Source organism: Ascaphus truei, chromosome 12 (assembly GCF_040206685.1).
Source record: "Ascaphus truei isolate aAscTru1 chromosome 12, aAscTru1.hap1, whole genome shotgun sequence".
NCBI classification, from domain to species: domain Eukaryota; kingdom Metazoa; phylum Chordata; class Amphibia; order Anura; family Ascaphidae; genus Ascaphus; species Ascaphus truei.
In genome coordinates, this window is record NC_134494.1 from 39,781,341 (window position 1) to 39,799,234 (window position 17,894).

The following is a 17,894-nucleotide window of genomic DNA, read 5'->3' on the forward strand; positions in this document are numbered from 1 at the left end:
CCTGCACAGGAGAGGGCCTCCCGAGTCCCCCTGCAGTGCAACAAGCAGCACAAGGTGTATTTCTTGCTGGTGCTCCCCATTATAATGACTAGCGCAAGCGCAATGACTCACATGCAGTCTGCGATTTATGCGTTCCAAATTAAGAAGGGATGAAGGAGATCGAACGGATATCTACTGCGCATGCGCGGATTTGAAACGCACGAGGACCCGGATGCGTTCCAGCTACTGAGTGATGACGTCACCAAGATGGATGCCGAACAACCAGGAAGTGGGGTGGATTTGAACATCACGATACCTTGAGGAGGACTCACATCTGTTGGGGATCACCTACTCAAGGATACAGACTGGACATTGGTTCAAGGGACTGATTCAGCACATGAATACCATCACCACTAATTGAACAGGTTGCATTATGGGGGTTTGGGGCACTACTTATATGTTGTTAGAAGGGATTTTGTTTATGCCATTGTCACTTGAAAAAGACCATTATGGTCGAAACGTCGTGTTGGCTCAATAAATGAGTTTGGATATGCTAAATCCGTTGTGCCCTATGTTCCTTTGTTCATATATCCAGGACTGATTGCAGGCTTTCATTCTAACACTGGAGCACCGGTAACTGTATCTATTTTTTCTATTTTGAGGTGTGCAGCATTTCTCTCTATTATCTGGGCTCCCCATTACACACACACGCACATATTCTGGGGTCACCGGCATTTTTCACTGCATGTTTGTGCCAAGACAGGAGGAAAGACAAGACAACAGCAATGATGCAGCCATGCAGATGCGCTGGTGAGGACTTTGGGGGCTACCTGAGCCAGCCATACATTGGAGATAGAGAGAGCAGGGGGCTGATGGAAAAAGGATACTTTATTTAAAAGAACACATATGTATGGGAGAAAGGAGCGGCTCAGTGAGTAAAGACAATGGAGCCTATTCTAGTAGCTTCGATAAAAAATCTCGCCCGGTGTGGCATGATCCCATGGAACGGGTCTGACATTTGTATTATCGCGGTATTCAGAAAGAATCAGAAAGCATTTCCACAAGTCTCAAACTGGGAGGTAGGGAAATGCCAATATGCTCGGGACAGCAGAGATGGGATCTCAGCCGCTCTCTAAGGTCTCCCTGTGTGATCTGGCTGCAGAAAGATTTGCACTTAGAGAGCTGCACACAGAGAGCCGCCTCTCCCTGCACAGCTCTCACAGGCGATCTCCCTGCACAGAGAGAGCTGCATCTCCATGCACAGCTCTCACAGGCGATCTCCCTGCACAGAGAGAGCCGCATCTCCCTGCACAGAGAGAGCCGCATCTCCCTGCACACAGAGAGCTGCCTCTCCCTGCACAGCTCTCACAGACGATCTCCCTGCACAGAGAGAGCCGCCTCTCCCTGCACAGCTCTCACAGGCGATCTCCCTGCACACAGAGAGCCGCATCCCCTGCACAGCTCTCACAGGCGATCTCCCTGCACAGAGAGAGCCGCCTCTCCCTGCACAGCTCTCACAGGCGATCTCCCTGCACAGAGAGAGCCGCCTCTCCCTGCACAGCTCTCACAGGCGATCTCCCTGCACACAGAGAGCCGCCTCTCCCTGCACAGCTCTCACGGGCGATCTCCCTGCACACAGAGAGCCGCATCCCCTGCACAGCTCTCACAGGCGATCTCCCTGCACAGAGAAAGCCACCTCTCCCTGCACAGCTCTCACAGGCGATCTCCCTGCACACAGAGAGCCGCCTCTCCCTGCACAGCTCTCACAGGCGATCTCCCTGCACAGAGAGAGAGCCGCATCTCCCTGCACAGAGAGAGCCGCCTCTCCCTGCACAGCTCTCACTGGAGATCTCCCTGCAGAGAGAGCTGCCTCTCCCTGCCCAGCTCTCACAGGCGATCTCCCTGCACAGAGAGCCGCCTCTCCCTGCACAGCTCTCACAGGCGATCTCCCTGCACGGCTCTCACAGGCGATCTCCCTGCACAGAGAGAGCCGCCTCTCCCTGCACAGCTCTCACAGGCGATCTCCCTGCACAGAGAGAGCCGCCTCTCCCTGCACAGCTCTCACAGGCGATCTCCCTGCACAGAGAGAGCCGCCTCTCCCTGCACAGCTCTCACAAGCGATCTCCCTGCACAGCTCTCACAGGCGATCTCCCTGCACACAGAGAGCCGCCTCTCCCTGCACAGCTCTCACAGGCGATCTCCCTGCACAGCTCTCACAGGCGATCTCCCTGCACAGAGAGAGCCGTCTCTCCCTGCACAGCTCTCACAAGCGATCTCCCTGCACAGCTCTCGCAGGCGGTCTCCCTGCACAGAGAGAGCCGCCTCTCCCTGCACAGCTCTCGCAGGTGATCGCACAGATTTTATTTACATTTTTATAACCGTCTACTGTAGCAGGGGGTCTCCAGAGCTTGACCGCATTCATTTCAGGTCCAGGGACTCCCTGCTTCTTGAGATACAGGCCCCGGTATGGGGTTTCGGTATCTCCTATGCGTTTAAATGTCCCGGTCACGTGACGTGGAAGATTTAAACATTGCAGGGGGATACCGGCACCCCATACCGGGGCCTGTAACTCGAGAAGCAGGGGTTTCCCCAGACTGAAATCAAGGCGGTTCTGCTCCGGAGACCCCACCCTACAGTACACTGTTATTAAAATGTAAATAAAAACAGCTTAATTACCTTTACGGATAGCCGCTAAAGCAATGAAGGGGTTAAACCCCAGTACTCGGTTTGTTGGGGGTATAGGGGGTGGGTGAAGGGGGTAGTTGCCCCAGGGTGGGTGGTTAGGCCTGCTGGGAAGGTTGCGGAAGGAGTCAACCCCTTCACTACCATAGCAGTGGTAACTGCTATGGTAATGAAAGGGTTAACCACTCATGCTACCCATCCGAGAGGCCTAACCCTCCACCCTTGAGGCAACTACCCCCTTCACTCAATCCCTCTACCCCCAAGAAACATTCAAATACAACAACCCTACTACCCACCTGCTCACCCCCCTTCAACCACCCGCCTAACCCCCCAACACATACAGTACAATAATGGACAAAATTACTATTATCCAGATTTGGATAATAGCTCATTTGCCCATTAAAAATAAAACATTATCCAGCCAGTATAAAGTAAATAAAAGTTGCACTTACCCCTGCCAGGATGAAGGCCGCTCTCATCACTGTCATCACTGTCCTCTGTGTCCATGTCCTCCGTGGGCAGCAACAGTACAATCAAAAAACAAACTAATGGCCACTAACCCTTTAATCACTGTAGCGATTAGTAACCACTATAGTAATTAATGGGTTAACCCCCTCCCCCGCTACCCACCCGGGATGCCTAACCACCCTCCTCGAGGCAACTACCCCCACACCCTATCCCCGCTACCCATTGATTGGCACAGTGTTAAACATGACCATAATATAGCCATGGTTTTCCACTATAGCAATGAATGGGCAATCTACCAATAAAAAAACAAGCACCAAATAAAATACATTACATTCAAAATAAAAAAATGCCAATAAACCAATTGATTGGCACAGTGGTATACCATGCCCATATAATATGGACATGGTTTGCCGCTATGGCAATGAATGGGCAAGCTAAAAAAGAAAACAGGCACAAAATAAAACACGACATTTAAATAAAACAAGTATTTCACTATAAAGCCATTGATTGTGACTGTGGCAAACCATGCCCACAATATATGCACATGGATTGCCACACTGAAAATGAATGGGCAACCTAAAAAAATACAATACCTAACAATTAAATAAAAACAAGCCCTAAAAATACAAAACAATTAAATAAAAACAAGCATTTGCCAAAACATTCATTGCTTGTCACTGTTCTTATCTTTAGCCCGAAAAGGGGATAGATAAACACAATGGCAGTCAATGGGCAGCCTAAAAAAAAAATCAATTGGTTTATTAGCATTTTTAATTAAATGTAATGTATTTGATTTGGAGCTTGGTTTTTTATTGGTAGATTGCTTATTCATTGCTATAGTGGCAAACCATGGCCATATTATGGTCATGGTTTAACAATGTACCAATCAATAGGTAGCAGGGGTGGGGTTAGTTGCCCCAGGGAGGGTGGATAGGTGTCCTGGGAGGGGTAGAGGGGAAAGGGCGGTTAACCCCTTAATTGCTAAAGTGGTTACTAACAGCTAAGGTGATTAAGGGGTTAGTGGCCATTAGTTTGTTTTTTGATTGTACTGTTGCTGCCCACAGAGGACATGGATGCAGAGGACAGTGATGAGGGCGGCCTTCATCCTGGCAGGGGTAAGTACAAATTGTATTTAATTTATGCTGGCTGGATAATGTGTTATTTTTAATGGGCAAATGAGCTATTATCCAAATCTGGATAATAGTAATTTTGCCCATTACTGTATGTGTTGATAGGGGGAGGGGTTTGGGGGTAGATAGGGTTGGTAGTATTGTGCCCATTCATTGTTATTGGGATTATCTTTACTCCCATTGAGGGCATAGGTAACCATACTGGCAATCAATGGGTGTATTGGCTAATATTGTGTTTTAATGTTTATTATTGGCATCGGGGGTGGGTGAATCTGGTATTTGGCCCATGGTGGGTGTTTATGCCTACTGGGTGGGTATCGGGAGGGGTTAACTCCTTCCTTACCTTAGCTTTAGTAACCCCTAAGGTAATGAAGGGGTTAACTCCTCCTGCAAGGCCTAAATACAGACCACGAGCCAATACTACCTTCACACCCCCCCCCCCCCGCTACCCACCATTAACCGTGCACTGGTAGTTAAGGATAAAAATCTCTTCCCACGCGTTTCGCACCATATTGGCGCTTTCTCAAGGAGTCTTCAACTGAGCCACAGATTGAGCCACCTGTGCTGAAACAGGGATATCATTAACACCTGACTTGTTGGGGGGTCTTGATGACTGGAGTTGGCCACCCCTGCACTATGTGAATCCTTAAACCTTTTTACTTAGTGGAGAAGCCCTCTACATTGTAAGCCAGGGCTCGACAACTGTATGCCTCTTCTAATTTCATTGTATGTAAGCAATGTTGTACCTACTAAAAACTCACATGTAAGGAAGCTACACATATACCGTAGTATGGGGCAGATGTTAAAACATTTTGCACTCATTAACAACGAGATGGACGGAACAGTCCAAATCCGTGTCCTGGAAATTCCCCCGACCCCCAACCAAAATCCATCTGCGAACTGGGTGCTAAAAAAATCCACCATTAGATACAATCCGGATGGATTTTTAAGAATGCGATCTCCGGAATCCACAATCCGTGGAGACAGAGAGAGACAGCGAGAGAGAGACAGCGAGAGAGAGACAGCGAGAGAGAGACAGCGAGAGAGAGACAGCGAGAGAGAGACAGCGAGAGAGAGAGACAGCGAGGGAGAGAGACAGCGGGAGAGAGAGACAGCGGGAGAGAGAGACAGCGGGAGAGAGAGACAGCGAGAGAGAGAGACAGCGAGAGAGAGAGACAGCGAGAGAGAGAGACAGCGAGAGAGAGAGACAGCGAGAGAGAGAGACAGCGAGAGAGAGAGACAGCGAGAGAGACAGCGAGAGAGAGAGACAGCGAGAGAGAGAGACAGCGAGAGAGAGAGACAGCGACAGAGAGAGACAGAGACAGAGAGAGACAGAGACAGAGAGAGACAGAGAGAGACAGAGACAGAGAGAGACAGAGACAGACAGCGATTCCCCATACCCACAGATTAATCAGTGTCCGGAGTTGTAACAATCCAGCCACGGACTTCCTCTCTAAAGTAGAATAAAAAATCCCAAACCACGGATTTGCCTTTTTGAGACTGAACCGCAGACTAAAGGAAGCGGCCAATCCGAGGCGGATCCGAAATCGCTCATCTCCATTAATAAGTATGCAACAATATCTGAAGTTAGGTAACCCTACTCCTGTGTCTCTTTTACTCCTCATTTATATTCTGATTCGGACCCTTTGGGGAACCGGTTGAAGAGTCCTGTTGTAAGTTAATGGGAGGGACATCCCATTCATTTAGTCCAGTGGCGGCCAACGCCAGTCCTCAAGGGCCACCAGCACGTCAGGTTTTCAAGATATCCCTGCTTCAGCACAGGTTGCTCAATCAGTGGCTCAGTCAAAGACTGAGCCACCTGTGCTGAAGCAGCAACTGATTGAGCCACATGTGCGGAAGCAGGGCTATCCAAAAAACCTGACCTGTTGGTGGCCCTCGAGGACTGGCGTTGGCCATACCTGATCTAGCCAATCCACCCATAAAGGCCCTCGGGACAGAGTTCACTTAACCCTTTCAGTGACCCTGCCTTGCCGGCCCTTACAGGGGGAGGAAAGAGCTCTCTGTGCGGGTCATTACGCAACGTGTGGATGCACAGTAACTGCACACACGTATCTGGCATTGCATCGGCACCTGGCAGGCATCCTTTCCTCCTTCTGGGAATCCTGCACATAAGATTGTTTCGTGCAGTGGGATCCCTTTTATTGTCGCCATCACATTCAAACATTGCCTGGATTCAATGAGAGGCAGGGAAACCTCTTGCAAGGAACTCGCAAGCCGCATCCCTGTAAGACAAAAAAATACATGTTTTTAATTTTTTTTCTTTTCTGAGGTATTAACAAAGTTATGGTGGGTACAACAAGTATCAAAAACCCTCCAGCATACAGTATACATGGGCTTGCCAGGCGGCTTCTCCAAAAATACATGACACGATGGTGAAAGGTGCGACTCCATGCTGTTTCCTCCTCTCCTTGGCTCCTCCTCCTGATTGGCTGCTGGGTAATGTAGCCAATCAGTATGGAGGAAGCTGCCCCAGCCCCCTAGCAACAGCCCTGCTCTCTCCCTGCTCGTGGAAATCCCACAGCCCCCCAAGCCGGTCAGGTCACTATGTCCAGTGAAGTAATACCGGACACATACATGTCCAGAGAGGTAATACTGGGCACATACATGTCCAGAGAGGTAATACCGGGCACATACATGTCCAGAGAGGTAATACCGGACACATACATGTCCAGAGAGGTAATACCTGACACATACATATCCAGAGAGGTAATACCGGACACATACATGTCCAGAGAGGTAATACCAGACACATACATGTCCAGAGAGCTAATACCGGACACATACATGTCCAGAGAGATAATACCGGTCACATACATGTCCAGAGAGATAATACCGGACACATACATGTCCAGAGAGGTAATACCGGACACATACATGTCCAGAGAGATAATACCGGACACATACATGTCCAGAGAGGTAATACCTGACACATACATGTCCAGAGAGGTAATACCGGGCACATACATATCCAGAGAGGTAATACCGGGCACATACATATCCAGAGAGGTAATACCGGGCACATACATGTCCAGAGAGGTAATACCAGACACATACATGTCCAGAGAGGTAATACCGGGCACATACATGTCCAGAGAGGTAATACCAGACACATACATGTCCAGAGAGGTAATACCGGCATACACATACATATCCAGAGAGATAATACCGGACACATACATGTCCAGAGAGGTAATACCAGCATACAAATACATGTTCAGTATTACCTCTCATTATTTACTGGACAGTGTCCAAATACAGACCAGTCCGGTTCAATACTGGACACCTGGCAACCCTAACAGCAGATAAAAATACCCCGTGTTACCACATTCACACGTCTCAGACAGGTCTGCAACCCTGTCCTTCCCCATTACCTCTTAGCATACAATGTTTCTGCTGCAGCCAGGGATTCTGGGTAATGACATGCAAATGAGCACAATGTGTCACTCTTTACCTCTTATCCAGTTTAGGAGTCCACATTAAAACAGATAAGAAGCACAGAGTGACACACTGTGAGTGCTCATTTGCATGTCTTTACCCAGAATCCCTGGTTGCAGTGTAAGCACTGTATGCTGAGAGATAATGGGGAAGGACAGGGTTGCAGACCTGGCTGAGACGTGCAAGTGAACCACAAGTGGAATTTTTGTTGTTGTTGCTAATTTCTAAGGCCAATTAATGTGTTACTTTTCCCTGGCTATCTTTTGTATAGTAACGTCTGTGATGTAATCTTCCCACAATAGCGTGAATTTGCAATCACTAAACAACATTACAAATTCCAGTAGGAAGTGTAAACATTCGAGAGCGGGAAACGTTTCAGTAACATATAATTAACTCCTTTTATTTATCCGCTACCCACCCCACCTCCTCCTTCTCACGTACTCTGCTCTCCGTAGTCAGCACTGCTGTTCTTGTGTTCAAACGCACACATACTATTATAGGCAGGAAAACGGTTTCTAATTCCATTAACTGCTACCAAAATCTTCATTATTTACTCTCTTACGTACAATTGCAACATATTTGTTTTATTGCTATGGATTTAGATGTACTGTCTTCATTTTTTCGCACGTAATGTGGGAATGCTAAAGATAGCGTTATTATAAGTTGGTTGAATTTTATTTTCTAAAGCATCTTAATGAATTGAAAAAGAGTGTCAACTGGGTTTAACGTGATGTATTAATCCCGGTGTCGGGAACAGGGGGGATTTCTCACTGGGTGTCCCCCACGTGATTGTTATTCCTGTTACTCAGGTTTGCGAGGAAGAGTACGGGGTAATGGGCTGTGATGCCACAGTGGCGTAACTACACCTTTAGGGGCCTCCAGACGAGGCGTCATGATGTCACTGCGTCACATGGCGTGACGTCCTGTCACTATGACGTCGCAACGCCATGGAGGAGGGCTACTGCCTCTCCGGCAATCAGTTTAATTGCTGTGGGGAGGAGGGTGGGGCTCTGTAACCACTCATGGAGGGGTCATCAATAGTCCATAGGGAGGACCCCAACTCTCTTTGGGCCCCCACTCAGATGGGGCCCCCGGGACATGCCCGGAATGTAGCTACACCACTGGAGAGAGTTTTAAGAGAAAGAGAGAGATGCCAGACTGTTAGAAATTGTATCCTAAGGCATGGGAGCGCAAACATTTTAAGCTGCGCCCCCCTGCCATGCCTCCCTCGGTCTTGCGCCCCCTCTCCTATCTTCCAAATGACGCTCCGGGTCACGTGATGTCACGTCACCTGGCCCCTGGCGTCACGTCACATGACCCCGCAGCGTCATTTGATGCCGCGTTGCCATGGAGACGCGTCTGAAACAAGGTACGTTTCCTTGTTGCAGAGGCCTGGCGCGATCCCCCGGCATTATATTAAATGTCTGGGGGAAGAGCACGGGGCCTCTGCAATGGCCCGCGCCCCCCCAGATAAAACCCCCCTCCTCCCCCCCCAGTTTGCGTACCTTAGGAATATATGAGTGATTGATTATAATGGCAGCTGACTCACGCGGCTATCCGATAGTAAAGGGCGGGACTAACACCTAAAGATAGAGCTACTGAGATAGATTTCAGATTTGGGAAGAGGAACAGATCTGTGATAATTTAGGACTATGCCGGAGTCAGCGGCAGATTTCCAGACAGACAGACTTGCCGGTGTCTACCGCCTCCGTTCTGCCGCCCTGCTTCTCCTTCAGAACCCTGCGTCAAATGACGCCGCGGACGTCACCAACGTGACATTGCCCGTGTATGGTAACGCGACATCATGACGTTGGTTGACGCTCGATTTTGAAGGCGAAGCAGGGCGGCAGAACAGGAGTGGTCGGCACATGTACCTAAGTTCTTCCCATTAGGTCCACTAGGCTTAAGAGCGTGGCAAAGGCAAATGGCAAATGGGGGCGGACCTGACACTGAACGTGATGACTTCTGAACTTCAGACAAGTTTGAGTTCCTTATACTTATATGAAAGATGCTATTCATACGATCCAAACAGACAAAGACACATGGTGAGGCCTTATTCAGCGATAACACTCAGAATAGGCAATGCCCACGGAGGTTTGTTTTTCTCTGCATGAAAACTTAGCAGATTTGCACAACAGTTGGGACAGGAATCCATCGGAGAGAGGAACACCAAAGAATGAAGAACGGATACATCAGGAAGGACAAATGACAAGTCGCCGTCTTGAAGACCACATGTAAAAACTGAACGCTGACATTTCTATCTTGGAAGAAGATATGATGGCAAATAACACAGACACACGTTGAGGAGGACACATTCATCGTTTGGTTTTACTTAGAATGACCATATTATTTTACCTTCTCCCAGACGCCCCCAGCCAAGTGCAACACAGAGGAAACCTGGGTCAAACAAATCGTCTGGGTTCGGTAAACATGCTGGTTGGATGTTCTCATCTAATGGGGCAAAAATGTAGGCTTACATAACCACACATGCTAAACCCCCTAATCGTCACAAAAGGGGTAACAAGGTAATAGCCCACCCAGTCCGCCCATTCTCCTATCCGCTACGAAATCTTAGGCTCTACTAGCCCCGTACTTAGGTTCTACCAGCTTTGCTGGGAAGATATTCCATGAACATCAGTTACCAAAGGTTATGTTGCCATCCAACTCCAGCACCGCGATGTCAAAGTTGATTGGTTGGCTCGGTTTAAAGTTGGGATGCCTGATGATGGTTTTTATGGAGAATCTCTTTTCCTCCGGCTCCTTCGCGGTGAGGTCAAAGTCTCCAATGAAAACTTGTAAATAGCTTAAAACGTTTCTGTGAATGACAAAGAGTGATATGGAAGGTTTGCCCCACTGTGGTGTCAGTGTTTGGGGTCTTTACCAGGTAGGTATTTGAGAGGGCAGAATCATATGAACTGGACCAGAACGTGACTGGCACAAGTTTGTCCACAGGGAGGTGTCCAACTCTAGAGGTGTCCACTGTTCCCATCTCGGAACTTTCACAATGTAAAAATGGGGGCTGTCAGCCAAGGGAGGGGGGGACAGGAGGAGGGGTACAACTTGTGCATCGTTGCCACATTCCCTTTAAAAGTGCAATCCCGCTAGCTGACCTAAAAACAACATTTTGATGGACATACGTAACCATGCTTGACGCAAAGCATAGCTGCTTTATCTTTGAAAATTAAGCAACATTTCTTTTTCAGAGAACCCCTAAAGGTAAGGTGTAAGACGTGACTAATCCCCAAGCAAATCTCCAAAACCGCATAGGGGGTGAGGTGGGGAAGTAAGTTCTTACATAAGGGGATGGGGGAGTAAGTTCTTACATAGGGGGATGGGGGGAGTAAGTTCTTACATAGGGGATGGGGGGAGTAAGTTCTTACATAAGGGGATGGGGGAGTAAGTTCTTACATAGGGGGATGGGGGGAGTAAGTTCTTACATAGGGGATGGGGGGAGTAAGTTCTTATATAAGGGAATGGGGGGAGTAAGTTATTACATAAGGGGATGGGGGAGTAAGTTCTTACATAAGGGGATGGGGGGGGGGTAAGTTATAACATAAGGGGATGGGGGAGTTAGTTCTTACATAAGGGGATGGGGGAGTAAGTTTGTACATAAGGGGATGGGGGGTAAGTTTGTACATAAGGGGATGGGGAGTAAGTTCTTACATAAGGGGATGGGGTAAGTTCGTACATAAAGGGGATTTAGGGAGTAAGTTCTTACATAAGGGTATGGGGGTAAGTTCTTACATAAGGGGATGGGGGGTAAGTTCTTACATAAGGGGATGGGGGAAGTAAGTTCTTACATAAGGGGATTTAGGGAGTAAGTTCTTACATAAGGGGATGGGGGGGTAAGTTCTTACATAAGGGGATGGGGGGAGTAAGTTCTTACATAAGGGGATTTAGGGAGTAAGTTCTTACATAAGGGGATGGGGGGAGTAAGTTCTTACATAAGGGGACGGGGGAGTAAGTTCTTACATAAGGGGATGGGGAAGTAAGTTCTTACATAAGGGGGGGGTAAGTTCTTGCATAAGGGGATGGGGGTAAGTTCGTACATAAGGGGATGGGGGGGAGTAAGTTCTTACATAAGGGGATGGGGGGAGTAAGTTCTTACATAAGGGGATGGGGGGGAGTAAGTTCTTACATAAGGGGATGGGGGGTAAGTTCTTGCATAAGGGTATGGGGGGGTAAGTTCTTGCATAAGGGGATGGGGGGGGGAGTACTTCCCCTTTAAAATATATGTCCATCTTTCTGAACATGGCTGATTTCAGTTACAATTGTAAAGGATGGTTTAAGTCAGGGGCGGGCAACTCCAGTCCTCAAGGGCCACCAACAGGTCAGGATATCCCTGCTTCAGCACTGGTAGTCAATTAGTCCCTGCTTCAGTACAAGTGGCTCAATCAGTCCCTGCTTCAGCATAGGGGGCTCAATCAGTCCCTGCTTCAGCATAGGTGGCTCAATCAGTCCCTGCTTCAGCATAGGTGGCTCAATCAGTCCCTGCTTCAGCATAGGTGGCTCAATCAGTCCCTGCTTCAGCATAGGTGGCTCAATCAGTCCCTGCTTCAGCATAGGTGGCTCAATCAGTCCATGCTCCAGCACAGGTGGCTCTATCACCTGTGCTGAAGCAGGCCTGTCCTGAAAACCTGACCTGTTGGTGGCCCCTGGGGACTGGAGTTGCCCACCCCTGGTCTAAATCATGTAATAGAAAAATAATTTGGGAATATAACAGCGCGCAAATGCATTAAACCCAAACGTCACAAGTCCCCAAAAGTAAGGCGAGGGAGTTGGTTAAAGGAATAAGCCAATTTTCACAGCATTGTAAACAGAGCCGCACCTTCACCCAATGAAAGTAATGACCTCCAGAGCCCTTACCTGTCAGACACACAATGAGCGGCTGTGACCACGTAGGTAGAGCTCACAATGGTTCCTCCGCAGAAATGTTGCCCATTGCGCTTCAGAGAGGCCTGTGCGAGATGAATGATTACGTGGACACCTTTCTGTAACTAGTGACTCTCGGCCGTCCATGCATCATGGGACATTAAGCTGATGGAAAGGGCATCAATGTTTAAAGACGCATCCCTTCCACGCGTGATCTGCTGAGTCTCAGCTCAATATACTGATTTCATGTGTTGAATTGAAAGGGTCAGATTGAAAGTTGCAACTCCCCCTGAAATGTATTTTGTATTAACCTTGCCTGACCACGGGAGCTCCTCTGTGGTCCCCCAATATCTGGGGACACCTAGGTCTTTCCTAACAATAACTTCAGACATAGCAGCCAAGGTCACCAATAGAAAGTCGCAATATCAGCAGTTTTCTATTGGTCCCTCATTCCCTCTAGAGTGTAAGCTCTCAGGATCAGGGCCCTGATTATCTCTTTGTAACGGTTTGTCCATGTTTGTGCTCACCTGTATGTAACCGTTTGTATCATGATCATTTCTTTGTGCCCCCATTGTACCGCGCTGAGCAATATGGTGGCGCTTCACCAATAAACCATAACAATGAAACCCAGTAGGTGCTCTTTAGTGTCACAGAGTACCATCGCTCACAAACAATTACACAGTGAGTCCGGAATAAAACATGCACTTACTATCCATGGATGTTGCCCTTTAGTTGCTGATTTTCCTCCAACAATTCGCGATTGTATATTGTAATTCATTTTATCAGCGTGTTGTGTGAGCTCGCCGCATCGACAAGCTATTTCAGAACAACAAGAGATTCCGGTCAATAACACACGTTTGGTATCGCTTTATCAGCCAAGCACAAAACGCTTTACTGGTTGTTAGCGTCTCAGGGCAGGAATAACTATGTGCCAGTTCTAATCCTGCATTCTTACATTCTCCCCTAACTTTGCAGTGCGGAGTGCCAGTGACGCTGTATGAATAATAATGTTGAAAATAAGCTGCAGTCTCTAGGTGGAAAGCGAACATATGCCCCATCTAAGGACTTCTGCTATCCATGGACCTAAAGGATGGATCATCTTCTAATTTATTATACCAAATCAAGTCAGCAAAACCCTGCAAATATGGGAATTTCAGAAGAAGTTTGCACAGTGAGCATCTCGAATAGACCCAATAGTTTTGCACATGGGCTGAAACCCCACTTCTACCTGGCAACTTATGTTCCCACTTGAGATAAAAGGAGAATACTTTTGACAACACGTTTGATATTTATTTCACAATTAAACCGTGGTTTTCAATCCCCATCCTAGGGACAACTTAGCCAGACCAAGTTTAACGAATAATCAATGAATTTCCAAGTGCCTTTGCTCTCTTGTTATATGTGAATGTGTAACTAGCTGGATATCCTTAAAATATGGTCTGGGTGAGGTGTCCAGAGAAGAGGCTAGAGACACATTGATTGATTGATTATTAGTATATACAGGCATACCCCGCTTTAAGGACACTCACTTTAAGTACACTCGTGAGTAAGTACATATCGCCCAATAGGCAAACGGCAGCTCGCACATGCGCCTGTCAGCCCGTCCTGAACAGCAAAACCGGCTCCCTACCTGTACCGAAGCTGTGCACAAGCGGGGAGACTATAGAGCCTGTTACAAATGCGTTATTTACATCAGTTATGCACGTATATGACGATTGCAGTACAGTACATGCATCGATAAGTGGGGAAAAGGTAGTGCTTCACTTTAAGTACATTTTCGCTTTACATACATGCTCCGGTCCCATTGCGTACGTTAATGCGCAGTATGCCTGTACACAATATAGCATTTAAAGGCATGTTGTACATATTTCTCTGAAATTGGAACCTGCTGGAGGATTTGACAGTGAAGAATGTGATTAGGATCGGGAAAGAAAAAGGAAAGGCAGAGAAGCGATACCAGGCAGATTCATTACACAACACAAAAAAGTGTTGCTCGTGCTACTGCTGTTTTGTGACTCCAGTAGCATAAAGTACGTTTGTGCCGTTTGGTGAATCTGGCGGCAAGTGATACCGAAGCTATTGTATCTCATGGCTTGTACTGCTCTACACGTTGGTGCGATGTGCCTACCAAGCCAATGGAACCACCAACAGACAAGAGTTTCATTCTCATTATTCAAAGGTCCGGCCATGATCCCTAGAGGAGAACTGACAACAGAAATGGGTGCCGGCCAGTAGAAACCAGGTCATCATTCTCCCCGCTCATTGGCTTGCACCGTAACAATAGCAAACCAAAAACACTAAGAAAACAAGGCGTAACAAACCCAACAGTCGACTTCAGAGTCTCCTATGGTTGTGCCCTTACCTTTGCCTGGGTCCAAAGGTCCCGAATCCCCTTTCCTCAGAAAGGCCATCCATGCCAGTGTGAGCAGGATCGTTCCGATGGATCTTTTTCTTGCTGGCATCTTGGTGAATTTAGCAAACCAGGAAGCGGCCAGTAGTATTTTTATAGAGGGAGAGAGGGACACGGTGGGAGAGTCGACATTGACTAATTAAGGATCCAGTTAATTATTGACTCGGCCGAAGCACTTGTAGAGTCTTCAAATGTAGCCAAGCATTGTACCTATTCCATTCGCAGGGCACGGCTGTGCTGCTGCGCCCCTTCTTAATTCAAAGCTGTGTCCATGCGTAGGTCGAAAGTAAGAGACAGCCCGGTAATTGTTCTTCACCAAAATCATTAACATTCGAGTCGCAAATAACTATAACCCGCAAGTCTGTGCTTTCGGCTAGTAATTTAACATGCGGGGCGGATCCCGTGCTCGACAGCAGAGTGGAGCAGAAAATGCTGTCTGTAAAAAACGCATCGCTTACCTTTATACCACCTGTTTACATGGACAGTGACTGCAGACGAAAGCCCATGTGGTCCATCCTTCTACACGCGTCCAGTCCTCAAGGGCCACCAACCGGTCAGGTTTTAACAATATCTCTGCTACGGTAACATTATCTATTGTTACAGTTTGCAGCCCAAACTGCTGGGAACATTGGCAACAAATGATCGCAAACAGGAAAATGTTGCAAAGATCTTGCACTGCTGAAGCCGGCGACAGAAATCAAAGGATGCTCAGTAAATGAAAACGCATTAAAAATGGCATTGAGAGTTGAATAATAATTTTTTTTAAATAGTCACTATTATCTAATACTACAGAACTGATTTATTTATTATTTTAAAACCATAAGATTTCATATTTTGCTGCTCTAATTAGCTGAAGCTTCACCACTGGCAGAGATCGGTAAAACAGGTACAGTGCTGCTAAATAGGCACCGTCGGAGGGTTTACTCTGTTTATCTTCTGTATATTAAAGTATAATACAGTGTTATTGTACTTTTAGATCTTAATTAAATTAAGAGCAGTCAACTGAACATGTGCGGGATTTATTCATCTCCGTGCCTGGAACAGGGATGGATTTCACTGGGCCTCTCCCTATTATAATCTTTAAGGTTCTCCAGGCGTTTCTCATATGGCTTTTAATTTAAAATCTGTATTATTTGCACGACTTTCCTTGGGATTTTTCGTCCTCTTAAGTCCTAAATCCATTTCTCAGAAAGGAAATCATTAAGAAAAAAGAAAAAAAAATTTTTTCAGCAAATGACACAGAAGCAAAAAGAAATCAAGTCTCCAAATCTTTGTATTTGCTTTACAAATCGTTTAGCACATATTTAAGCAGAAGACACTGACCATATCTTCCGAGTGAGAGAAAAGCAGCCGCTTTCTGGAAAAATATTGTTCAATCAATGTGTGAGAAACGCGTAGCGGACTTCTTACTGTTCAGATCAGGCACCTTGCCATCTGGTTGCCATTTGGTTACTATATGTCGCTTGGTGTATTTTATACACTCGGCCAGCCTTGTTGGGAGAAGTGGCAAAGTTGCGGAGACGCGGCGGACGTGGCGGACTACTTCATACGGGAATCAAGATGACGCGCGAGACCCGGAAGTAACGCAGTAGTATTGCAGAATCGGTTAATCCCCGTGCGCAGTACTGATCGGTACAAGCTCGGCATCCACCTCCAGACCCAACGTTAACCGGCACGGCAAAAGGAGCTCTGAACTTTTATTTACTACTGGACTTTTTACCTCTTACACGTAAGTCACTACTTGCATTATTTACTGCATTTGTTAATACATATTCCTTCACCCTTGGCTCCTGTGCTTTTTCCTTTCTGGAAAAATAAATAAATAAAACCGTTACGAGCAAATATTCCAGCAAAAAGAAGAAAGATTACATGGAGCACGCGGCAGATTGGTTAAGGGACAACATCATCAAACACACGGATGTAATATTGAAACGAGGTCGTACGTCAGCAAAACAATAAAAACTGCTGTTCCGCAGGCTAGCAACACAACCACTTGTGTTAAGAAACAGGTCAGCCAGAGGTGCCAGCATGAGTCCATCGGCTCCATAAGGGCTGTAACGGCCGGACCGGCTGGTGGGGGCTGGCCGTGGGAGGGAAGAGGGGAGGCAGGCTAAGGGCTGGGGACGCCCTCCACGCCCACCGTCAGTGGGTCTTGGGGAGGGTTTAGAGGGGTTTACAAAAGGGGGAACGCTGGACTAGGAGGACAGAGAGTTCCTGCCATGGAACCAGGTAGGGATATCGGACTGATGGACCTGGTACAAAAGTCGCCAACCCCTCCCCCCGTATCTGGAAATCCTACCTGGGCACTTGGCAATCATCGCTCTTGTTCAGAAAAGCGTCTTGAAGAGAGGTGGCAGCATACTGCTCCGGAGGTTCCTGCAAGCCCAGAAACGCGTCAGGGAAACGCACACCGGGGCAGGACACATGCTGGCGGGGTGGGCCATTTTTTCTAAAACTACACAGCCTCAAAGGCATCACCAAAGATCTCATAGTCAGGAGAATCCTGGTAGGCTGGGATAGGGGGGAAACTGGAAAGGCAGATCGAAGGGAAGCAATAACGTTGGACAGACAGCAGGCATTTTTTGGCACCTTCTGAGTCGGCGAGCTGGTGGCGGCTTCGAAACAACGAGCGCTAATTCAGTGTTTGTTGCATGCGAACGTAGTCCTCAACCAAATGCCGATCACGTGAAAAATACACAGGTCCAAAACAGATCAGGGTGGGGGTATGGACCCCAAGGTATTTGGGATGCATTCATTTAGGATTGGGGCAGTGACAGCAGCTGCTCCGGAAGAGGGCTCCATGGTAGAGCAAATCAAAAAGCTGGGGAGGCGAAAGTCCAACACGTATAGGTCTTACATCAGAGCCAAAGGGCCCTCAAATCTGTGACACTGTTATG

At 47.5% G+C, this 17,894-nt stretch overlaps 1 protein-coding gene across 2 annotated transcripts in view; it reads right to left on the bottom strand.

The window, feature by feature from the left end:
- The window catches only part of OVCH2 (ovochymase 2), a 44,973-nt gene extending 29,911 nt beyond the window's left edge, over positions 1-15,062 (bottom strand). For both annotated transcript variants that reach the window (XM_075567405.1, XM_075567404.1), the window contains exons 1-7: positions 14,950-15,062; positions 13,297-13,403; positions 12,582-12,673; positions 10,358-10,530; positions 10,071-10,166; positions 6,351-6,502; positions 1-30 (exon numbers count right to left, since the gene is read on the bottom strand). The exon at positions 1-30 is cut by the window's left edge and continues 166 nt beyond it. In XM_075567405.1, the coding sequence (XP_075423520.1) occupies positions 1-30; positions 6,351-6,502; positions 10,071-10,166; positions 10,358-10,530; positions 12,582-12,673; positions 13,297-13,403; positions 14,950-15,049 (750 nt within the window). In that variant the 5' untranslated portion in view covers positions 15,050-15,062. The remainder of the gene's footprint in view (positions 31-6,350; positions 6,503-10,070; positions 10,167-10,357; positions 10,531-12,581; positions 12,674-13,296; positions 13,404-14,949) is intronic.
- Between the last annotated feature and the right edge of the window lie 2,832 nt (positions 15,063-17,894).